Raw genomic sequence first — 26,419 nt, forward strand, 5'->3', positions numbered from 1 at the left:
TTCTCTTAGTTCAGGGCTCAGTTTGAAAGCTCAATTATGTCATCTAGACCAATCTCAAAAATCATGTCATGTGCCAGAAAAATGAAAAAGCCATTCCTAGTACCTCTTCAGAAAGTTATTAACCAGAAGATCCTGTCTCTAGCAGTTTGCGTTTTTTTTTTTTTTTTTTTTTTTTTTTTTTTTCCAATGAGACAAAACCAGATTCCTCACTGGGGTATACAGATGTGAGGGTTTGGTTTTAGTGGATTCAACCTTCTTACTCTCTTTAGTTGGACCCTTATTTAGTGTGAAGACAATAAATTCTCTCTCCCAAAATTCAAAAAATCTCATAGCTGGAAAGGAGTAGAAAACAGTATAGATTTGTGACAACCTCATAGAGTAGAAATGTGAGGTGGTATAGAATTAATCATGCAAACCAGTAAAAGCAACCTTTTGGAGAGCAGAAAAAAAGACCTATTTGGTGACCAAGTTGGCTTGCAGGTGTGAGCCCCCAGCCTCAGGGGAATGTCATGATTTACAGCCTGTTGACATCTCCAGACAGACAGGAAGCCAATGAATCGTATTTAAGTGTGCATTTTGGGACTGGCTGACTCTACCCTAGGCAGCTTGAAGTATTTAAAAGCCAATATAAGCAGAGATTTGGAGCTTAGTGTTGATTCTCTATGTTCAGTGGCAGAGCTAATTTTCAGCATTCCCAGATAAAGAAAAATCTCCAGGGCAAGGCTTTCCATGTATGACTTTGTTACCAACTTCATTCAAACTTAGGCTAACTTTGGATCAGACATGGTGAAGCCTATTGTTCCTCTAGTAATACATTATTATTTTAATTGTAAAAAGCAGAGAGAGAGAGAGAGAGAGAAGAAAAGTAAAAAAAATTATTCAGCCTGTTCCTGAAAGGTGGCCTGAATCCACCAACAATTACAAATGAAATCATATTTTCCAACTGGCTTAATTTATACGTTCAAATATGATGTTTTTACTTGTGATTGACTTTTAATTTTGGCTGTGAATTCTAGTGCATTAAATTCCTCTAGGTTCTCTGCCCAGTTTGTGTTATTCTCTTAAGAACATTAAATATAACAAAATTTTATACCTTGATAAACTAAGAATTCAAAGAAGTCTGGGGAGATGAAAAAGAGTTGCCTGCTGAAGTTCATCCAACGAGTTAGGAACAAAGCTGAATTTCTAACTCGTTTGGCTATATCCTGCACTAAGAAATTTCTGCTGCTCTATAATTCTAGGAAAATGAGTATAAAGAAAGGCTTTGTAAAGGATACAAACGGGAGTAATAATATAAACCGTAGTAATAATACTCCATTACATCTTAATTTTCAGGCCCCTACTTTATTTCATCTGGTGGTATAATACATTTTTCACTCAAAAAGCTTCGTCAAAAACTCTTTAGTGCTGTAGTTTCCTAATGGTAAAACTTTGATTCATCAATTATCAACACAATTTCAGAGGCTGTGCCATGTGTTAGACACTGTCCTGAACATATAATGAATACTCTTTCTTTCTTTTTTTTTTTAAGATTTTATTCATTTGAGAGAGAGAGAGAGCTTGCAAGCATGCGAGTGCACACCTGCGCACAAGCAGGGGGAGAGGCAGAGGGAGAGGAAGAAGCAGACTTCCTGCTGAGCAGGGAGCCCAATAGGAGGTGTAATCTCAGGACCTGGAGATCATGACCTGAGCCAAAGGCAGATGCTTAACCTTCTGATGCACCCAGGCACCCCTGTGATGGATACTCTTTTCATTTCTCCTAACCACATTAAAACAGGAGTTAGAATTTCCATTTTATATTGAACTTACAAGGAGCCTCAGAAAGAATGTATGTCAGGATGCCCGAATGTGTGGGGGACCCTGAAGATGTTCAATAGCAGCTGCTGTTCCAGCATCCTCCCTCCCTCTCTCCCCACACCATGACATCAGACCTCTGGGGCAGGCCAGTTTCATGTCTACTTTCCTGAAAGAAAACAGACTTCTCGAGGTCAAGCGACTTGCTAAATTTTAAGAGTAGGTTAATGGCACAGTGAGCTCAAGTCTACCTCAGGGAAGAAGGATACACAAATCTCCATGTGAGTGTTGTTGGTACTTGTCATCAGTAATGAGATGCTGGGTTGACTTCAGTGTAACTAATGAAGTACTGGAAAGAAAAATAATGTAATTGGTTTAGTTTTGGATAGGGTTTAAAATCTGCTGGAAAATTTTTTGGTAAAGCATTTGTATGCACTTAATATTGACATGTTTTATTAAAGTGATATATGCAATTGAGGCACCTAGATGGCTCAGTTAAGTTGTTGGACTCCTGGTTTTAGCTCACATCAGGATCCCAGGGTCGTGAGATCAAGGCCCACCACCAGCTCGGCCCTCATCCGGGGAGTCTGCTTAAGATTCTCCCTCCGTCTTCCTCTCCCTCTACCCCCTCCCCCCACTCATGCGCTCTATCAAATAAATAAATAAAACCTTCAAAAAAGATAAAATGATACGCAATTAAAGATCCAGGACAATGAAACTAAATTCATATTTGGATCTCAAAATTATTGTTGTATGATACAACGGGATTTTTTTTTTTTCATTCATGTGGCAGCCCTTAAGTACCTGCTGTGTGCCAGGACCTATGCTGGCTCTGGAGGGTGCTGTGAATTAGACACTAGTCTCCACTGATACAGATTTGCAGTCTAGTGCCTATTTCTATTATGTCCCACTAACTGGATAATATATATAAAACATTAGATATATGATGAATAGTGCCTAGGTCTTTTAGCTAACGATTTATTTAACTAAAAATTATTCAGTTCATTAGAGATGGTTCTCAAGAAAGCAGTTGTTCTGTGGAGCTAGACTGTTTTGTACTAAATTCCCAGTTTTCAGTTCTCAAAGAGCTTCTGACATAGCATGCATCCTTACCCTGTAAATTCTGGGAAAAAAATATTAGAGAATGGAATAAAAGAGTTACAGATGGAACCTTAAATATCACTTTTACTACTGATAAGATCCAAGTTGATGAAGCCAGGGAGGGAGACAAACCATAAGAGACCCTTAATCTCAGGAAACAAACTGAGGGTCGCTGGAGTGGAGGAGGGTGGAGGAGGGATGGAGTAGCTGAGCGATGGACAGTGGGGAGGGTGTGTGCTCTGGTGAGTGCTGTGAATTTTGTAAGCCTGATGAATCACAGACCTGTACCCCTGAAACAAATAATATATTATAGGTTAATTTAAAAAATTAAGAAATAAAAAAAAAAGATCCAAGTTGGCAGACACGCTTAGTGTCTTTGACCTCCAGAAATAGGGCAATTAACTACCTAATTACAAACAAAGATGGAGTTTTCTATGGAGGCCTTTCTGGGGACAACTACTTCCCTGTAGCTGAAAGTGTGAGCTGAGTTCAGAAAGCTTGTTCAGAAAGGTGAACTGAGTCAAGCAAGTTTAACTGATTCTTAGATTTTACAGTTTGATAAATCCCTCCGTCTTGCTGGAAAAGTGTGAGTAATGAAAGAGAGAGGCCAGGAATTAAACTAATTGAGTACCCTCGACAAGAACAAAAACATCAAGAGTGGGGAAGTTGCTTCCTCTGGAAGTGTATCCTGAACACATGTGTGATGATGTGAGTTAAAGTAACAAGCCATTAGAACAGAACAATAATCTAAGCTTTTGTATTCAATGATCTTTTGAATATATTATTAACTCTAAGGTAGTAGACATACCATCTACGTATTTATTCTATGTAGATTATTTTCTTTGTAGATTATCCATCACCTATTTTTTAACTTCCCAAATGACTCATTCCTCTCCTTTCTAACATGTAATCACCTGATTAAAATGTCAGAGAAAAAGAACCTAAGCCCTACACTGAAAAAAATCTGAATTTGCGTCTTTGTCTTGCTCCCAGCTGATTCTGTTTCCTTTCTGGATCTTTATTCTTTATTTTGTAAAAATGTAAAATATAACTAGATGATCCCAAAGATCCTTAACAACTTTCACATTCTGGAATTATCTTTGGTCTTCTTCACCCAGGTATACTAGATAAGCATCTAAGAAACCAAACCAATTTTAAATTTAGCTAAAGAAAATTACATTTATGGGAAATAAGAATGCCAATAACAACTATTACATCTCTCTTTTTGAACTTCTAGGGTATTAATAATTTATAACATAATTTTTAACATTGTTATTCTAAATTATTTCTCTATTTGATTTTGTTCATTTTCTTTCACTGGACCCCATACCTACTTTCATTACATTGTTTTTAAGTGTATAATCTAGGACACAGTATAATCCCACACAACATTGTTCTGGACTCAAAGGAGGTATATACAATTAACAGTCATTTCTTCTCTGTTAAATCCTTTAAGGATGTTCATTTTGGGGATTGCTATTTTCATCTTTAACAAGCTTGTCTTCAAAATAGGAATTCATTTACAAATCTCAAATCTAATAAATCTAAAAGCTGAAGACTAAAGTTTACATGATAACTCATGTTATTGCCTCAATGTATTACATGGAGTATTTTTATTCTTAATATGCCAGTTGTCTATTTATGTGTCTATATACATATCTAAACATAAGTGTATATGTATATATCTATATCAAAATCAGATATATGTGCTTTTTCCTGCTTTAAGGGAGGCCAATTTTAGAACTTACCATTTCAGTGCCAGAGAAAGTTAGTTTTAAAAAGTCAGCAATTTGGTCCTATGGTGGTTGTGATCAAATATAACATATGGTAAGTAAATCATTAGAAGTTATGCATGTGTACTGATGTGGTGTCTTTTAAAAGGTATGGTGTGGAGCCTCCTGGTTTGATAAAATTGGAAAAAGAGATTGAACAAGAAGAAACACTTTCTGCTCCCTCTCCTTCACCTTCTCCTTCATCGAAGTCTTCTGGAAAAAAGAGTACGGGGAACTTACTGGATGATGCCGTAAGTAAAATTGATTGGATTTCTTACCAGCCCTTACTCTTTTGTGAACTTCAAAATTCATTCTGTACAATCTCTTGTCAATCTAACCTTCACCTATTTCAATTTCATTCAAATTCATTTTTACATCCTATGAAAAAGTTTGTAGTCCTACAACAGTGGAAGTAGTCATTTTGAGATTCCAAACTGAGCCAGTCGTTTAAAATAAAGTGATCTGATTTCTACTGAGTAGTATCTGAAATTTTAGGATAAGCTAACTTCCTAAAAATTATCTTTGCAAACAGTTCAACCTTGATGTTTTGGGGTATGGTTTTTTTGTTTCACAGATAAGAAGCCTGAGGTAGGAGAAGAGAACACCAACATACCACAGGGAACAGAACTGCCTTTGCTACCTGCCTGCTATGGGCCAGAATTGTTTTTCAAGTGCTTTTGTTATCATGGGGCTCCTTTCTTGTTGAAGAAACTGAAGCAGAACTTAAGATGCCTGCTGAGGGGAGAGGAGCTAAGACTCCAACCCAGTTTTGCTGTCTGTGGTCCCCACCCCTCTCACTAGCAGAGTCTTTGAGTCGTGGTCTTTGGTAGAGTAGGGAATGTTTTCATAGACCCTCATAATCACAGAGAACAGATTCAGGAGGATCAGCAACCTGGATGAATCAAAATTCTTGGGCTCCTCTGTTGTCTGTTAAAAGTAGTTCTTGGTTATAAGAAGTGTGTTTGGTTGTGTGCATGCATTCACCTCCCAGCCCATAAACTTTGAGTGCAAAAAAAAAAAGGGGGCAGTTTTTCAAAAAAATAGTTACCTCAGGGATGTTAGATTAAAGTATGTCTCATACATGGGGAAGGTACTTAGAAACCAGCACCAAACATAATGCCATTTTGTGGAACAGGCAGGACTGAAAAGCCATGCTGGCCCATAGTTGAGTTTCCTTCTCTAGGGTCTGAGCTGTGAAGAGCTGGGGTAAGGGCTGACTGACCCTGTAGGATGTGGAGGAAAGATTGCTTGCCTTTTGCTTTTCCCTGCGTAACATTACGGCCTATATTGCAGAGTCACAGAACCAGAAGTACCACAATTTGACAGATTGAGAATTTCCATTTCTAAAGGCAGCAGACTTAAAACTTAGCTTGTCAAGGTATCTTAGCCAATACCAGTTTAATTTAGTTTCTTTTGCTCGAGTTGCTCAGGAATTAAAGACTAGGAAGGACATTGGTATCCAATGCTATCTAAAAAAATTTTTAAATCACAGGACAGTTTTTAGGATTGGTCACAAGCCCTTTGGTTTTTCTTATAAATGTGTTTCTCTGGGGCTACTTCACTTGATTTTTGTTCCTTTCCTCTTAGCTGTCACCTCTGTTTATTTTCTCCATCAGAGGCAGAGTTCTGGCCAACATCACCCTAAGCCTTTCAGTGAATGGATCACCGAATCAAATGAATTTCTTTAAAATGTTTTATCTTTTTTAATTTATTTTAGATGGAGGGGATGGAGAGAGAGAGAGAGAGAGAGTGCTCGCAGGGGAGAGTAAGGAAGGGGATGGAGAGGGACAAACAGAGCCTGTGTTGATCCTGGAGACCCAGACTACGCTGGATCTCAAGACCTTGAGATCATGACCTGACCAGAGATCAAGAGTCAGGCTGCTCTACCAACTGAGCCACCGAAGTAGCCTCTCAAATGAACTTTTTTTAGTTTGCAAATTAAGAGAACACTTTCTGGTGTTTAATAACTATTTACTATTCTGTTCTTGAAATTATCTTCCTGAACATTATTGCTACAGGAATGATCAGCAAAAAATGCAACTCAGATTTGATTAATATAATATAGGGGTTCCCTGTCACATTCCAGGATAATGCCCAAACTCATTGACACACCATATAAGCGCTCCAGGATCTGGCCCATTTTGCCTTTCCTGGACTTTTTACCCTGTGGACTTATTCTTGCATTCTGATGTATCCATTGTAAACATGCCTGCTAATCCGAAATTTCCAAGGTCATTTTATATCCTGTGTTTTTCCTCACTTGCTTTCCTCTTCAGACTTCTGCTTACTCAATCTTTGAATATTCATATAAGCACTTTTTCATCTTATAAAATTCAGATGGCACAGCCTCCTATATAAAGTTTTTGTCAGCATCTCTTATCTTAGGAAAAACTGGCAAGTTAGTTCTTGATGCCCCAAAGCTTTGTGTATATTTAATAAAGTATGTGCCTTATTGGACATAAATGCCCATTCTCAAGGTGCGGCTCCTGGTCTCCACGACAGTATCCTATTTTATTCATCTGCCTCTATCCAGTGGCATGCATGAGGGATAAATGACCAGTGTAGGTTCTAAAAGTTTAAAAAAGCTTCTGCCTTCTTCTGTTTATCAAGCAAAGCCATGTGCTCTGGAAATAGTTGTACTTACTCAGCCTTGCTGTAGCTTTGCAGATGGTGGAGATGTTGCCCCTTGAAGCCATTTACATGAACCTGGGAGAAGTAGCTAGAAGGTTCCTTTCCTTCACCATCTTGTCCCATGTGTGGCCATCCCTTGGGTAGGGGGAGTAAAAGGACAGGAGAGAGAAGGTGGAGCAAAAAGCATGGAAGGGATTTTGGAAAAGTCTTGCCAAGACTCCCATTGAGCAGTAGAACGAGACAGGTACTCTCTTGAAAGTGGCCTATTGCTCTGGGGTTGTTCTCCCTACTCCAAGTTCTTTTCTCTCAGCTGCAGACCATGAAGGGGATTTCAGAAGAGCTTTTAACCCCCTGGACGTTTACCTGAAGTTTGGGAACATAACTGTCTGTTTAGTTAAGGGGTTTTAATTGAATGTAGGAAATGTGTCACGTGGATGTTTCTGTACTATTGTACTCTGTTCTGAAAGCCTTTAAACCAACATTTCTCAAATAATGTTTAATCAGACATACTGCCAGAGGCCCCATGGGGAAACGAATTCCATGGTTATGTTCCTTTGAGAAATACAGCTTACTATATAGTCCCTATCTAGAGTTTGGCAATGCATGCATTGACAGATCAAAAGCAGTAGTGAGTTCTCTGAGAGAGTCTTGTTTCATCTGGAGTTTTCCAGACTTACTTGGACACAGCCATCTTTTACAGGCTTTTTCCCTCTACATTGGGGAAATTGCATTGAAATATTCACATTCTGGCTAAGGGGTCATTTTTTACTGGTGTGTTTTGTTTCAGGGACAGTGGAACAAAGAGAAAAATAATTTGGGCCTCACCCACGGTTTAAATCAGAGCTTCATATGTCAAATATAAAAAGGAAAGAGTTCCTATGGCAACTGCTCTGCTGTGTGTGAGGCCTTACCAGCCATAGGGGAGTTGAAATTCTCGAGCCGCGGTGTGTGCTACAGAATAGGGGTATTAGAGAGAGAGATAGAGATTGCTTGCAAAGTCCCTGTGTTTTGTTAATAATATTGGCTATTTTTACTCTGGTGAAGTTATTATTTTACCAAAAAAAAAAAAAAAAAAAAGAAAAAAGAAAAAGAAAAGAAAGGAAGGGAAAAGAAGGAGAATAAAGAAGGGGAGCAAAAAAGAAGAAGGGGGAAAAGGAAAAAGAATAAAAAAAGAAACGTTGTCCTAAGATATCATATTCCATGAACAGTTTCAAAAATAACTACCAGTTTGAAACTTCTTGTATCCTCCAATTTCCTTAGGGGAATTGTGGAAAACTGGAAAAAAAAAAAAAAAAAAGATAATCCTTTATGCGGATAATCCATGCCACCTTCTTTATCAAGATATCTTTAGAGAAACCCACTGAATGTGGAGTTCATTCAGATTAATACATTCTCCAGATGTCCTGATAGAAGGAATCAACTGTAACCAAAATAAATAAGTAAATAAAGATCGGGTTGTGTTGAGTTCTCGGTTGGCCTTTGCTCACTGTGAGCGAGTTCCCACACAATGAATTGAATTCTGTTCTAAGAAACCATTCTTAACGTTCTTCCTCTTCTCCATCAACGTCTCAGTCTGGGGATGGGAGATAGTATAATTCTGAGTAATCAGGCTCCTCTTGAAATCCTATTTTAGCAGAAAATTGGCTGAGTTCCTGGCCAAAAACAGAACACCTGCCAGACTGACTTGTCCCAAGGTAATGTAAGAAGCACAGATGTCATCAGTCACTGTTGACTTCACGATGTATTTCCACTACCCACAGTCTGGCCTTGTCTCTTCCATTTCTGCCTCCACCTCTCACACAACTACAAAAAAGCCCTTGATTTTAAAAAGCCAGTCCATTTTCAAAGCTAGGAAGGCAATGGAGAAGGGCAGGTCACTTGAGAATATGTTTCTTGTCCTTTCTTTCTTTAGAAACCAATAGTTTCTGTGTTTCATCTAGGAACCCTTCAAGATGGAAACACTTTCCACGCATAATCGTGATTGTCTTGTCTTAGAGGAACCACTTGAACACCAATTTATTGCTTTGCCCAGTTCCTATGCAGCATTGAAGCTGTGCCAAGCATGGCTCTTTTAAAGTTCGGACCATGTGTCTTTATGTTGCTGACTGTCTGATTTTCTGCTAGATGGCCAGTCCTTTCTCGGTCCCTCCCTTCCTTCCAGCCTTCCTTTTTCATGGAAGCCCTTATTGTGGTGAAAAGACATGTATAAATTAGCAATAGTATAAAGGGAACATAATTGATATCTATATTTATATATTTATATTATATATAAATATATTATAAAATAGAAATATATATTTATATTATATATAAATATATTATATATATTATATATTACATTATTTATATATATACTTTTACTTTAAAAACATGTGTGTATATGTATATGCACTTTTACTTCAAAAACACTTTTACAAATACACTTAGAAAGAAATACACATAGAGGAACTCTGAGAACATATTCACTGACCCCACCCTACCCCAGAATGTGGTTCATATCACTTAGATTATGTATTTTTTTTTAAAGTAGGGAGATCGTTAAAATAGAGATAAAATCTGATATTCAGACAGGGATTCTATATGACATGTAAATTGTGAGACACTGCCACAAAAATAGGTTTTGGTAGGTGAGAATTACTGACCTGGAGTGAATTGCTGGTTGACTCTGGGTGAAGTAGAAATGATTTCCTAAAGGAAATCTTAGAATTCAAAATAATATGGAAACAGTAGGCTCGTTAAAAAAAAAAAAAATTAATTCTCATTTATTTTGAAAATGGTAAAATTAATATCATTAAGATCATAATGAGGAAATTTTACCCTGTTAACACACATTCTATTCTAGCTTTCAATGTATTTATCTTGGCAACCCAACGTACAGGATCTCGTCGGTACTCCCCCAGTGAGAACCTAGCTCGTTATTTCTACACTGCCAATTGATTTGCTCATCATTATCCTCCGGCATCATCTTTATTGTCATCATCCAGCTTATTCCTTTGTGCGGTTACTGGCCTTTGGAAAATGCCTTCAGGGCCTGACTTTTATATAGTTAGGATTTAATGTGATATTGCTGTGCTCATATTGTGTCCATAGTTTGATATAGAACAAATCTAAAAGCATTAATGGTCTGGGGGCCTTTGAACCCACAGAACAAATTAATCTAAATGGAACCTGATTAAGGAAAATTGAACTTTGCCTGCTCTTCTTTTTCAGGTGAAGCGAATTTCCGAAGATCCTCCTTGCAAATGCCCAAACAAATTCTGTGTGGAGAGGCTCTCTCAAGGAAGATACCGAGTGGGAGAAAAGATCCTCTTCATTAGGGTAAAGTTTTACTTTTCACTTGATATCTTGTCCTTTCTGAGGCTATTCAGGACCTGAGTTGGGAATTACAGGGGACATGTGACCCATAACTAAGCAGGAGCTTTCCTGATGCTACATAGAGTTGGATTTGAAGATAGGAGGTATGAACATTTGTTAATATATTATACATAATTACTACTGAGGGCTAAATAAATAGAACTATCTTGCTCTTTTTATATACATACAAATACACACATCAACTAGATCATAGAGACCAAACACAATGAGAAAAGAAAAATCAAATTCCTTTTTTTGTTCACACATTTCATTTCAAAGGAACTTAACCCCCCCCTCCACTCCCCAGACCCCACACCTCATAGGAAACAGAAATAGTCTCTTGCCCTGGTCTTCCATATCCCAAGTTTGGGACATGATCATCCTATTGGTCCTGGTAACTTTTCAAATGATTTGAACATGATTTTTTTCAAGATGTTTGGGTCATGAACCAGAATGAAAATGCAAACTCATTATGATGGCATGGTTAACTAGTGACTGTCATTTCTTACTGTTTTCTGGGTTAGAATAAAGAAGCATGGTTGGGTGCTAATGAATTTTCTGGTGGTCTTTGTCCATTTTACAATCATTTACAATCATTAATGTCCACTTCACTAATGAAAAATCAGACTAAATACCATGAGAAGTTTTAGGTTATTATTAGTGGCTCCAAGTAATGTCTCATGCTTTTTACTTGTGATCTTTTTTGGTGAATAATCAAGATAATTTCATCTCAAAATAAATTTGTGACATTTTCTAAGACCAAGATTCTTCTTTTCAAAATTAAAAAGGTGAAAATACAGCACTCAGCTATTCCTAGAAATTAATAACTATCCCTCCCCATATCTTTTAGTCATTTCCTAAAGAACGGGGGTTAGGATTCAAAGGAACTGTATTCTCTCATTTGAATAAGTTAAAATATCTTGCTGGTTAATCTGTTTTGTGGAACAAAATAAATGTGTGCGGCAAGTACCATCAATGAAAATTCTTAACAAAGCTCAAAATCAGTGATGACCCAGTATAAATTTTGTCAGTGTAAAGTTTTCTTAACTACAACTTTTGACTGAAAGTTATTCATAAGACAAATTTTTAAGGCTCTACAACATGTTATTTGAAGAAAACCTTGATCGTGATTAGCCTTTAAAAAAGTGTTCATCATTTCATTTTTTAATCCAACTTTAGGGTCATGTTTATTGATTTTTTAAAAAAATTCCAGGTAATAATTGCTATTTTTGCATTGTAATGACGATGAGAAAAATATAATGATATATGATGATTAAGGGTTTGAGAAAAATCTGAAGAATGCCCTCATTAAGATAAATGGTTGCCCTAGTATTTGCTTATTGTTCTCTTGGTTTTTATTAGAAAAATAGCATTTGTGTTTATTTTTGCCAAACTGCCTTCTTTTGCTTTAGTACATTAAAAAATAATAATTTAGCATCTCTACAGATGTGCTTAAGTTTTACTAGGTTGACTTTTCTCAGGTCAACCTTTCTTGAGACTCAAGACTTCTTGAGAATGTTAGGCCCTAAAGCCTAGAATCAAAACCTAGGGCTTCATTTATCTACATAATTATTGCTTCCTATTTCAGAAGTGTTAACAAACACATGATTAATAAATTAGATACTTTTCCCTATAATGTAGCCTAATATATTTAAGTACAAATATGTATCACATATGTCTATTTGTGTCAGGTCTTCCATATTTAGTCAATGGTCAGAGAATTTGATATCCATATTTAGGAATATGATAAGTTTACATCACATTGGACATTTAAGGTATTTTTTGATGTTCTGTTTTTCTATTCAGAAAATGGTTTCCTTTTGGTGAAATTCTTTTCATGTATTGTTTATAGAGTAAATGAGATTTGCTTTACTGAAAAAAATTTCATTGAGGTCCTGAGTGAGAGCATTTGAATTTAATATCAGTTCCCACAGAATACACATATTGCACACATTCTGTTTCATGTTGCACACATTCTGTTTCATGCTTCTGGTGTCACAAGGGAGCCTGCAAGAGAATTAACTGGAATATGGTTTTCCTGATTGGCCCAGCAAGTTATGGCATCACTCGGCCATGCCAGGTGCTGTAGAACAGTGTTGTGATTACCTGTACTAATCCCCTTCTCTTTTTACACTGTTCACAGGTAATTTACACTGGTTTTATTTTTACAACAGGTTTTACTTTATTTTTGATTTTAGTTTACTTTTATCATTATGTTCAATTACCAGCATGTAGTACCTCATTAGTTTTTGATGTCATATTCAATGATTCATTAATTGCATATAACAGATTTGACTTTGAAAGTGATCCATTTTTTTTTTCAAATCCTTTTGAAACGAAACTTGCTATCACTGCATAAATTGGAAACTAAAAGCATTTGTCAAAAAAGGAAAATATCCATTAACGTGTATTCATTGAAATTCTTATCCTTTGGCTTGCTAGGGGTCCATTCCCACCATGATGGAGTAAACTGATTTTAAAAAGGCCCCTCTCCTTGTCTCTGTTTTCCCTAGAGGACTTCACCACCCATTCTACCAAGTTTAGGAGCTGAAATGTCACACGAAGACCATATGCACCTTTCATTACATGTTATCTCCCTATTTCTTCTTCTAAACTGAATGGAAAAGCTAAAACAAAGTCTTATTGATGAGTATACATTTTTACTAGTACTTTTTGATTTGTGGCTTGGACTATAATTAATTGTCATTCTGCACTCATTCACTGTAAGGAACTGACAGTTATGACTCAAAAATACTTAGAGACCATAGTTTTCAAGGGATCTTATGGTTGTTGCTGCTAATATCTTTAGTTTGCTCTAAACACCTGGATTAAGTACTAAGTGCTTATAGTCAGAATCTCAAACATACTAGGGGAGTGATTGCCTTACTGTCTCTGCATTGCCGTCCTGTGTTTCTTATGCTTGCATTTTTAACATTGGCATATTTTAGAATTTGCCATATCTCTTTTTAGGCTACAGGGTGTGGCCATATTTACTACATAATATAAGTAGATGCGTTTCTGCATATTATTATATAAAACACACATACAGTGAAATATACATGGTACAGTACATTAGTGTTTATTATCCCCTAGTTTTCTGTCCATTCTGAGAGCAGCAGTGTTTTCATATGGCCGTAATGAACCTGTCCACACAAAGAACAATTTTGAGTCATTTAAGGCTTGTTAGGACTGTTAACTTAGCTCTTACTTAAAGATATCACAGTTACTAAAACACTAACTCAGAAAAAATCATCCCTTAGAAAGTCATAAGTATAAGATTTTCTTAATCTTAAAAGATTCTTTTATTTTTACTCTTCATCTACTCTTCTCCATATAAGCCAGAACTAACAAGTTAATTGTCAACTAGATTTCAAGATTTGTTGACAACACCCAATCACTTTACTTACGTATGGTTTTAAAATTACTATGTATCTGAACACAACTTCTCCTTACACACTCAAAGAGATACAATAACAACAAATAAGAATGAAAAATACAAGAATGTTTGCAGATTACAAAGAAAGAGCCAGGAAGACATTTTCTGCAGCAGATATTTTTGCTAAGCATATGTCTTATCTGTTGGCTTCTAGAAACCAGTGTATGAATAGCTACTTTGCATTGCTGGCTATCTAATATTTATTTATATACACACATCTATATGCTTACGTGGGCTTGTTTATTTATATGTGCGTGTCTCCATTTAATAGTAAGGGATTGTCTTTACCCAAATATAAAGAATCCTTTAGTACAAGGGAGAACCTCTGAGGTTTTTGATTGTGGCTTTTAGGCAAACATGCTAATAATCCCCTGCTAAAGTCAGAATGTTCTTGTTTCTAACTTATCAAAAACAATTTGAAGCCAGATTTTTGCCCTACATCTTCCAGTGAGTGACGTGGTTTCTGAACTATCTGCTGGGCAAGCAAGCTAAGTGTAACTAATATGTATCTGCGTAGTGAAGATACACATTTACTCTGCTCCAAGATATAAATATTTCAGTTGGTTTTCAGTGATTTTGAAATTGGACAAAGATGATAAATGCTCTTTGTTAATTTCTGTGGTAACAGATGTTTGGATCTTACCATTTAGCCATGATCTGTATCTTTGAAATATAAATAAATGAATCTGAGGCTTCAAGTTGTGATTTTGAGGGAAAAAGCGTGAATTTTCCATTGTCTTAGTTCTTACAGTTAGTTGGTTTCTACCCACACTTCAAGTATCAAGAAGTCAGGTGGCAACATAAATCTGTACAAACTTGTAGGAAAGGTTTTCAGAAATATGTCATAGATGCCATAAAAATATACTATTTAATTTCTCAATCTGAACTCAATGATGATAATGTTCTGTATAAATAATAAGTAATTATTTAAAGTGATCTCTCTGAGGAGTGCCTGGCTGGCTCACTTGGCAGAGCATGTGACTCTAGACTTAGGGTCATGAGTTCAAGCCCCATGTTGGGTATAGAGCTTACTTTAAAAAAAAAGAAAGAAAAGGAAAAAAAAAAAGAAAGAAAAATTACAGTAAAAAAAAAAAAAAAAAAAAAAAAAGATCTCCCAGATAATCAGCATTTGCCTTATCTGGGAACTCAGTGGAATTGCAAATTCTTGGGTCTCACCTGAGATGGGTCCCAGACACCTCCATTTTAACAAGCCATTGAAGTAATTGTGCTGTGTGCTGAAGTTTGAAACCACTCATCTAAAAGATGGGAAGGAAGAGATTGTTGTAACACAGTACAATTAGAAATAATTTGCATGTCTGATCATGGAAAAATATAACCATTCAGATGCTAGAAATGATCATTTTGAAGACGTCTATGTATCACTGTGAGGAAATACTGAAGATATGATGTTAAGTAGAAAAATTAGATTTTTAAACGGTATTTACATATGAAATATCTCCCTGTGGAAATTATATATAATTATAATTAAGACTTGAATGGAACAGAAATAATTATTAAACAGTTTTTAATTTTTGAGGGCATAGAATTTTGAATGAACTAATTTTTGTTCTGCTTTTATTCCTAATGATGACATTAAAAATATGAACTCTTTAAAAGAAGCTAAGTCAGCAACATGATACAATTGCAGATTTGAAAAGAAATAAAGGAGGGGACGTCTAAAGAGTGTCAGATTAATCAGCTGACTGCTCCTTTTTCTGATCATTGTCTAAGCTTCCCACGTTCTGGAAAAGGGCAAGGAGGTTTATTGGAATCATGGTGTTATTTAGATTAGGGGGGACTTTGCGTCTTGTAAACTTGTGGCCTATTGTCTCCTTGGATGAACACCTTTCCTTGAACCATGCTCAAGTGCAATGTTAGGGTAGTGACAAATTCTAGTTAAGTAAAAGACTATTCAGCAAATAGTGCCCAAATCAAGCACCACAGAAAGCCAGCTACCTCGCGATAGATCCCACTGGCTTTCTATCTCTTGTCAGGATGTCCTACTACCAGACATTAGAGCAACTCTGTTATGTGTGAAGATCCTGCCCCATGGATGTTCTATTCATTAGATCCATTTACATCTACTTCATGCATTAAGAGAGATCAGTATGTCATGTTGGGCCATTTGCATGTCACTGAAAATTGAGCCATAAAGGAAAGAGATATCAATGGATTAAGGCTTTAATGACTAGGAGAGAGAAAACAGAGTATAAGGTTCACTGATGGGTCTGCAAAGAGAAGGGGCGTTATCCAGCTGTGTATATGTTTCCTAGTGCTACGCCAAAAGAGTTTGAACACCCAAGGAAAGGTGTTCAGAGATATTATCTGTAAAGAACGGTTATCAAGATAAAGAGTTTAAACAGGTGTCTTTAAGAACTCTTGTTATTGAATGGACTCTATTAGCCTCTGTATGAGCACATGGTAGATCTCATTTTAACCTCTCATCCTGGTGTGGTAGATACTGTTGCTGTTCCCACTTTACAGATGAGGAAGCTGAAACATGGAGGTGGAATAACTTCCCAAAGTGATAAGCTAATGAGCAGCTGAAGTGGCATTCACAGGCCTAACTCCCACTCAATGCTATGGACCACAAAGCAATATTGATTTCTTTATTGGAGATTATCTGAGATTTCTTGGACGGTTGAATATGTTCATGTGATCTACTAACTCCTAGAGTGAGATGTACTATGTAGCATTTTCTTGATGTATGTGACCATAGAAATGTTCCCTCTCCTGGCTTCCCCACTCCTCCCCCCCCCCCCCAGCATCATCCTGGGCTAGGAGGCCATGAAAACATACTTTGGGAAAAATATTATCAATTGAAGCAAGTGAAAAAAGTAACATAGAACTATATTGAAAGTTTTCTACCTTTTGCCAGAGTTAAAACCCATCTATCTTAAAGTACTGCTAAGAATTATTGAATTTGTAGTCATTTTTACCTTCAAGTTACATTTGGAAACTATGATTCAAGAAAATGACTGGAAAATCCTTAAAAGGAAAAACACCTAAAATGTAATAAGTATCATTCCTAACATGCCTTTCAGTGGGGATCTTTCTATACATTGTTTCTCTGGATTCTCTCCATCTCACAGCTGGTTTTGAAATTACTTTTATCTTTCTGTTACAAATGAAAATACAAAGTCTTAGAGGGTTTAAGGTTTCAAGGAAGCAGTTGATGAACAAACTGAAGTCCCAACTGCCAGACACTCCACTCCACGCTGCCTCCCTGGGGCATGTCCATTGAATGCAAATATGTTATTCACAAGGCTAGGTCTCTAAGAAGGACATGCACCTTTCACAATATATTTAAGTCTCAGCTACACAGGAGTGTATTCCTTTTATCATTTTTACTTTAAATATACTCCAAATGCAGATGTCATTACAATTGCATAATCAATAGTGCCTGCTATAAAGAAAAGAATATAAGGTGTTTGCCTGACTGTATTACAATAGTGATAAAATTATAACAGTATTTATTAGGATGAGATGTTTACTTGTATGCCAGATGCTATCCAAAAGGCTTTATATGTTTAATAGGCAAAACTAAGCAGAATTTTCTATAAGATATATTATCTGTCCTGATATCTTTTTCATAGAAATCAGAATTTAATTCTTCTGTTACCAGTAGAGTCTTGTGGAATCTTTTTGCTAATTGTAGATATTTTTTTAAGTGGGTTAATACTATTTCAAGACCTCTTTATATCAGACCTTCACAGTTAGATAAAATCTTCATCTGAGGTTCCATGTTAACACGCTAATGGTTCAAGATATTTCACCACTCCCTACCCCACACTTTGAGAAATGTGACTACTTAAGGAGCCTAAAGAAAAGACAATGAATAATTTAGTTGGAAGTCAGCAAAGGAATTTGAAATCTTACAGAGTCACCTTCTTTCTACTACGTTTGAATTAGATCATCTCCGATCAATGGAAAGGTCAAACACCTTGTTACTGATTCTTTATAATTTCTTATTTACCATATAAATTCTTCAGGTTTATACCTGTGTGGTAAAGATCAATTCTCTGTAACAAACCAAGCAAGAGAGGCACACAAGCTTGGTTGCCATAGCAACCCAACCTGGCCGTGTCTTCTGGGACTGGCTGTAAGGGAAGGTCCAATGATAGGGAGTGATACTACTTTCTTTTCTGCTCTTACAACACATTGATTTACTGTGAGTAAAAAGTAGCATAGTTCAATTGCATACCTTTCCTGGTAATGAAAAATGACCTGTCATATAAAAATGCAAAGGAGTTTCAAACAAGTAGCAGGGAAAATAAAACTTTCATTTATCATTGTGGAAACAGCCGTTAATCAGCAGCTGGATGTTAAAATTCATTTTGTGAGTGACATGATTCTAAACATTTTATCTAATTTAAAAATTTATGTGAGCGGTGATTATGATTTCAAAGCTATTTCATAGCTTATATTTCTTTTCTATGAAAAACTATGGCCATGTTTGCCTCTAACGTATGTAAAATCTTAGGCAGCATTTAGTGTTCTAATCCATGGTGAGAGAAGGGAGGCTGTTATTAGAACCCAAATTGGATCCCTTTCTTTGCCCAACTGCCCCCAAACTGAACACTAATTCAGGAAAAGCAAGCAATGACATTTAAAATGTATTCAAACACTTTAATTTCAGATTTTAAATTCTTTTGGGGGGGGGGACTATTTTGCTCCATTAAAGACACTTTCATTGGTTTGTAATTTATTCATGTGCAATGAGGCTGAGTGAATAACAGGGATATAATTTACACTTTGGTAGCACATCTCTCAAAGGACTTTGCAAATGGTAATAAGTCCTCTTCACCTCTTTTTTTCTTGGGAAAGGCAAAGATCTTGGTTGAATGCAAAATAAATAGTGATTAATCATTACTGTAAAAAAAATTTACCTGATGGAGATCTCTCTTTCTGAGATTTATCTCTTGAATTTGAAAATCTTTAAACATGGAGAAATTCAAACTTGACTTTGTCCAAGATTGCACCCAATACACCATTGGACACCACTTTTGAAAGCAAGAAAAAAAAAAAAGTGATCTGGTATGTTACAAGAATGAAAAGATTAGTTAATATATTGAGATAGTTCTCTGTGTTCTTATTGGAGAATTCACTGTTCCCTTCATTGAAATGTTAAAAGGTAGATCAAGTGTGAAAGAACAATAAATAAATGAAGACTTAGAACCAAAGATCCCTTTCCCATGAGAATTTGTCACTATTGGCCACTTAGCATTGAGAAGGTTTTTAAAAATTTCATGTATTTTTCAGCTGACATGATAAGCATTTTTATTCATCTCCAATGGGATTTACCATGGATTTACCATTTATTCATCTCCAATGGGATTTACCATGCCTTTAAGTTGTACAATACATGTGTGACTCTATTTCACCTTGAATCATTTTCTTTTGCCATTGCACTGCAGCTAAATAAATAGACACCACCACCAAACTGGCCACAAATCAAAATTATTTAAACTTACAGAAGCATTGGAAAATTAAGCGGCTTCATTGAAGAGAAGCCTAGATCCTGTGATCTGCATTTCCAATTTCTGTATTGCTATAGCCTTCCTGCCATTAAGATAAATTTGCCTGTGTGTATGTCTTATATAGTAATATGTGTGTGTGTATATGTGTATATACTCACACATCTATGTATATGTAATGAAAAGGCACAATATTGATATTGAATATCAATATAGATATTGAATATCAATATTGAATATTGAATATCAATATTCAGTGATTTGGCATTTTGATTGTTATAAAGTTCTCACATTGATTTTTTGTGTGTGTGTGTGTGCCTAATATCTCCAGTTAAGGGTTTTGTGAAAAAAAGGTAAATGTTTTATTTTGTCTATATTTCTTTACATATACTATTTACCACTCACTAAATGCTTGCTGTGTGTCAGTTGCTTTTCTAAGCACTTGCCTTGAATTCTTTTATTTAGCCCTCACAACTGTTTGAGATAGGCACTATAATTATCTTTGCCTTAACAGTAAGGAAACCAAGCATGTGTGAGCAAATTACTTCTCAAAAGTCACAAAGCTCTAATAGTCAAACTTTCTTTGAATTCAATAGATCTGATTTGAAGGCCCATGGTTTTAACTCTACATTATTCATTCTATTTCAGACCACCTAGTCTTTTGGCAAGTCATATTGTGAGTATTGCTGCTCAGCTTTTCAGCATCCATTGTTAAGTGACTCACACTTCATGTACAGCTCCTAATTTGCTTAGACTTTTGTGGGTGGGCTCTGAAAAATGGAATTGAATAGCTAACCCCTGTTGCAGTGTACCCAGTGAAGGGTACCCAGGAAGCAAAGAGTCTTATAAGTCAATAACACCCCCTAAAAAGAAAAATCAGAAAAACTAGCCAGAATGGATTTCACACTGTTCAACATATTCATTGATTTTCTTTTCAATATATTGACCAGATTTGAAAAGTCTTCTGAAGCCAAAGTTTATTATGGGAATGAGGATACTAAGGGGTATTTTCAATTTACTGCAATTATTTATTTCCATATTTTCATTTACAATTTGCTTTTATGCAGCTAAAATTAAGACCCTTTAACCTGATTATGTATGAAAGGATTTCCTATACATGCTATGGTGGAGTAGGGAGGTGAAATTGTCTTTTGTACATTTTTATATTTTTATTAAAGGGTCTACAGTAAACTTAAGAGGAAGTATAATCTGAACATTTTTGGCATAGCAAATTATGTTTTTGAAAGCAACTTCCCTAAAAATGGATGCCAAGTGATTTTTAAATAACATCTGTCCCTAACTTTTTATCCAGGTACTTCATGGTGGTAGAGTGTATCTTAGTTTTGTATGATTTGTGAAGTACATTCACCTACACATCATCTCATTTTATTTTCATTACTTTGTGAGAGAAATCAGTATGATTGTTAATTTTTATATCTCTCTGATGAGGGGGAAATTGTAGATAAGAGAGATTTAACAACTTTCCCAAGGTAATCCAGCTAGCAAGTGGTTGATCTAGGATTAAATAATATCATATTTTTATATATTAAATTTTGTATATTTTAAGTTCCATACAATAAAATGTTTTGCGAAAGGGAAAGGAATGAAACTGTGTTTCGTTATACACAATGTGTCATGTTTGAATCACTGATGAGTCTTCTAGAAGCCAAAGAACAAACCAACGTACTATCTATCATTGTAAATTGTACATAATTTGTGGTGCCTGGCTGGCTCAGTCAGTCAGTAGAGCATGGAACTCTTAATCCCAGTGTCATAAATTCAAGCTTCATGTTAGGCATGGAGCCTAATAAAAACAAAATACATACATACATACATACATACATACCTAAAACACAAATATCCCATGGGTTCAAGTGACATAAATGGTTTGTAGCAAGGTTCATAAGAGACACTTTGCAAATGTGGCCATCTTGAGTTTGGACTGAATGTAGTCAAGATGGTGGAAGTTTTTTATTGCAACATTGACTATAATAAATTAGGAGTCATTTATTTAGTGTTATCTTTTTCATAAAATCAATTGGTTAACTGTCTGCATGACTCAGTCATTTTAGATTGGCTTGCATTTCTCCTCTAAACTTGGCATTTTTGAATTTCAGTTTTTCAGTAAAAACATAAACTTTCAGTCCTAGACCCAGCAGGTGCCATTATCACCTAACTGCCAAGACTTTCATTGCAAGAACCTTACTCGTTCAGATTTTAGTTCACCGGAATGGTGTGTTCCCATTTTATTAGTATTAACATTTTCATTTGAAGCTGGGTTGTGTGTGATTTTAGAATATATTCTGCCAATTCCTGCCATCTTGTTAGAAGCATACTAAGATCTTGAGGAAATCTTTGTGTAGGTTTAGGAGGAACAAGGTATAAGAATTTGATTTTAATATTGGTCTTAGGATATATACTCAATTTGCTTTATAGCAATAATCCTGATGTTACCAAAAAAATCCAAATCCTGGTGAGTTATTTACCAATATTTACCCTGTTTCCCTAAAAGAACACCAGCAAGAAGTCATTACTTAATGACATTAGTCTTCTAGTTGTAGCTTTCTTTTACATTGTCATTTCTTCTACACACTTTCTTATCTTACCAACTTCTAACCACCCCCACACTACATTCATATTGTTCTTCTAATGCTCTTGGCTACTATAAAGAAAGGCCTACATTTTACCCCAGAGTTCTTATAATCTACTTTGTGTTATAGAAAAATTTTAGGTTACTATAAACTCCATGGGAAAAAATTATAATTACTTGAGATAGCTCCTTTTAAAGGAGTTTTTCTTCCTCTTTTTAAACCAACCCATCCAATGTTAGATCTATTGTTTCCCTTGGTTAACAGTCTCTTTTGTTCTAAACATGTCATTTGTCATATATATTTTTTTTAATCCAGCCTCAGAGAATCTGTGAGGCAGAGATAATTAAGTAGTATGTCTGAAGCCTCATTTGAAGGCATGTGAAGGGCAGGGATGATTTCAAATCTCTCTTTCAACTTTGGCATTAGGCATAAGATCTTCAAGAGTCACAGTCTAAAATGTCAACACCCAGACAAATAGTTACCCATTGATTTGTCATCATTCACCAGTGTGTTAGCCATGATTACGTTATTCAGTCTGGGACTTTGTTTTTAAATAATCATGATGTTTTGAAGTCCTGGGTTGACAGAAAAATGACGGAAACTTATATGACACACAGAACCTTACGGGAATTGTTAATATCTTGTTGCCTGCCAACTTGATAGGACTAAGGTGGGCTTCAGCTTTGCACAGAGAGGCACTTTAAACTGCAAAGTATATGTCAACAAATTCCTTTTTCATCATGATGTCCACAAAATGCCTTTCTACCCCCTCTCTATCTGCAGTCAACGTGACAAAGAATTAGAAGTGTTCTCGGAAGCAAAAAGAGGAATGTCTCTCAAAATTAACCTTGAAAATCTTATCTATCGCCTGTATTAACTCAATATCTTAAAACAAAAAGAAATTTCCCAGTGAGGACTGAAAGAACTCCAGAGAAACTTGAATTTTAATTGACATCTTGGCACCAAAGATTGACTAGGATCTTCCTTCATGTACAGCGTCCTTAGATCTGATCGATAACACACTCATATATATCAACTAGAGGAAAGGTAAGGTTGGAATATTCTATACATAGAATAGTTTCCCCTTTGAATAATAAAAAAATTACAGCCATGATAATATCCAATCATGGGAAGGGAAGCAAATATTTCCCAAGAATGACTTCACTTTGGAACTCTGATGCTTAGGCAGAGAATCTGGATACATCCTTCAATTCTGATTAAATAGTTTTCAATAAATGACTTTTCAGGTAAACTAGGTGTCTCCTTGTGAGTCTGTGAACATTGTGAGATTAGAATTCTACATACATTTTAAACTACAACAGAAGGAAATGTAGCATAGCTTGTGTGTCATACAATTTTCTGAGCGTGAACAAAATGGTAGTGCCTTGATAGTAAAAGCAAGTGCCTTGGTAATAAAAGCAAGAGGTCCAAATGAATAAGGAGAATGGGCACCAGTGAAGTCAAAACAAGATGGCAGGATTTTCCCCTAAAATAGGAAGTTTCATGCGGAAAATAAACATTTCATTTACTTAATTTTCTCTCGTATTTCATTAGATCTTTCCTAGAGTGTATATGCTTTTCTGATGGAATCGAGACACAGACTTAATGTCTGCTTCTCCGGCAAAATTACCTTGCATGTATCACATGATTTTAACAAGAGCTCTGAGCAAGGAGCAGAAGACCGAAAGTCTCCAGGAAATATATCGCTCCAGCATGTGTGTTTTAAAATGACAATGGCCAGCACAGTCTACAATTCCCAGACTGTGTACGCTTCCGTTATCACTGACAGTGGATTATTAGGCAAGAAAACTTCCCTTCACTCTAGGATCCAGGGCAGTAGAGGAACCCTTCTTACTGCAGCTTGAGAACAAAGGTTTTCGCTAATCCTGTCACAAAAGATCCCAGTTTGCATTTTCAGGTGATGTTCCTGTGCTTCTCTGCAATGGAGACGAAGAGCATTTTATGAACTTTGTATCTTCTTGTTTCAGTAGGGTCTTCATGGTTGTTACTATGTCTCCACAGCCAAAGCAAAGCAGACATTTAAGGTAATTACTTAGATAAGTAAGGGGGAAACCTCACCACTTTGCTTTCACTGTGGAGCCTGGGCCTCGATTAAATGAGGGTAGTTGGGCATCCGTGGGTGAATATTGTACCTGCTTTCAAATTTCCAGTAAGGTCTTAAAATGTTGTTTCTTCTTTGGTTTTCCCATAATACTTTGTAAAAATAGCAACGTGGGGCTTACTGCGCATGGGTCACAGACAGTAACCCAGTGATTTCTGTCTTTTCTTAGTATAATTTCCACGCTCCAGTGTGTTCCTTCCTGAGCTGATTATTAGAATTATTTGAAAGTATAAACCTGGATTTGGCTTCTATCTCCCGTATCAGCTTCGTCTTTGCTTTAAAATATTTAAAAGAGGGTGCCTGGGTGGCTCAGTGGGTTAAGCCGCTACCTTCGGCTCAGGTCATGATCTCAGAGTCCTGGGATCGAGTCCCGCATCGGGCTCTCTGCTCAGCGAGAGCCTGCTTCCCTCTCTCTCTCTCTGCCTGCCTCTCCATCTACTTGTGATTTCTCTCTGTCAAATAAATAAATAAAAAAAAAAATCTTTAAAAAAAAAATATTTAAAAGAAGGTACTTGTGGGATAAAAATGAAACACAGTATCACTTCATTATATTTCCATACTATTCACTTTGCACAAATTGCCCTTTGTGGTTTAACACATGGAACCTTGAGGGCCCCTGCCAGATTTTGTCTTCTGACACCACACCTAACCTCCCCGTGTATTAGCAGTGCTTTAACAAACACATGTGATTTACCACTTTAGTACAATAAAAGTTAAAGAGGTGGGGAATGGAATAGGGTGTGAATTTAATGCCTTGAGGTTGCCAGTGTAAACAGAAATGTTGGCTCATTTTTTAGTTTTCAAATATCAACAATTATGATCTAGAAAAAAAACCAGCTTATTCAAGTAACTCATCTATTCCACATAACTATAAAATGATTATTAGAAATGCCCCATTTTGTAAACTCAGCTTTATACCCGATGACTATATCTTGAAGCTAATTATGAGAATTAGTCTAGATTTCTAAATATACTTCGATTGTTAAATACATTTCTTTATCCATAATTTGTCCCGTGATTCATTTACCAAATATATGAAGGTGCTCTCTGATCTGACAACTACCAGAAATCCTGAGGATGCCCTTGATCTGTAAGCTCTGTTTCATTGTAAGGATCATATTTTACAATGTAAATAATGGTCATATACTGCTAATAATTCTGACAATGAAACAGAATTTAATTTGTTACCCATACTGATAATTGACAAGAGACAGAGATGCGTTCCCGTAGTCACTTCTTTTTTTTTTTTTTTTTAAGATTTTATTTATTTATTTGACAGAGATCACAAGTAGGCAGACAGGCAGGCAAAGAGAGAGAGAGAGAGAGGAGGAAGCAGGCTCCCTGCTGAGCAGAGAGCTGAATGTGGGGCTCGATCCCAGGACCCTGGGATCACGACCCGAGCTGAAGGCAGAGGCTTTAACCCACTGAGCCACCCAGGTGTCCCCCGTAAAGTCACTTCTAAGGTCTTCTCAATTAACTTGGGAAAGTTGCAGAACATCAGAGTGTGGGACCCAGTTGGGGGTCCGAAACACTGGGTGGAACTTTTCTTGGACCTGTTGGAAGACGTTGCGTAGGGACCTTGTGAGGCAAGTTATTACTAAGTGAAGGTGAAATCTAAATCAGGTGCGCTAATCTGGCTGTGACAGCCTTGACTCCCATCTATTATTACCAAAGACGACTGAACCACTCTTGCTGTCTGGGTGCAGTTTTCCCTTGTCACTATTCAGATGTCACTTGGTTAAAGAAGAGACATTGTCTTGCAGGTTTTCTTTGTTTGAAGAATATGAGTGACTATGTTTCTTTTACTACTTAAATCATTGCACCTCTCCATGCTTCCCTGAAAATTAAATAGTTAAAAAAAAATCCGTGATGCCTCCTGAGATCACTCTAACTTCAAAGATTTTTAAAGGAGCATATAGATTGCGCTAGAAAGTCAAGAACCTGATTACCTGCCAGTTCACACCATGATTCTTCATAACTTAAGGGTGAGTCTCTATAGAAAATCTTTGAAGTTAGTGTGATCTCAGAAGGCACTGTACATTTTATAGGGGAGTTTTGTATTGAGGCTGGCATGCCAGTTCTTTGGGGACAAATTCACATCTCCCTTTGGGGAGGCTAAAACCTGTGCAGAATTCTCTTCT

General features: G+C 36.3%; 1 protein-coding gene across 5 annotated transcripts in view; it reads left to right on the top strand.

Moving 5' to 3' along the window:
• GAS2 (growth arrest specific 2) overlaps window positions 1-26,419 on the top strand; it is a 126,877-nt gene that overhangs the window by 61,823 nt on the left and 38,635 nt on the right. For 3 of the 5 annotated variants that reach the window (XM_059138468.1, XM_059138478.1, XM_059138458.1), the window contains 3 exons: window positions 4,777-4,918; window positions 10,509-10,616; window positions 24,148-24,201. In XM_059138468.1, coding sequence (XP_058994451.1) covers window positions 4,777-4,918; window positions 10,509-10,616; window positions 24,148-24,201 — 304 coding nt within the window. Of the gene's footprint in view, window positions 1-4,776; window positions 4,919-10,508; window positions 10,617-24,144; window positions 24,202-26,419 lie in introns of those variants that run through there. The other 2 variants (XM_059138492.1, XM_059138482.1) reach the window with 2 other exon arrangements.

Source organism: Mustela lutreola, chromosome 1, assembly GCF_030435805.1.
Source record: "Mustela lutreola isolate mMusLut2 chromosome 1, mMusLut2.pri, whole genome shotgun sequence".
Taxonomy (NCBI): domain Eukaryota; kingdom Metazoa; phylum Chordata; class Mammalia; order Carnivora; family Mustelidae; genus Mustela; species Mustela lutreola.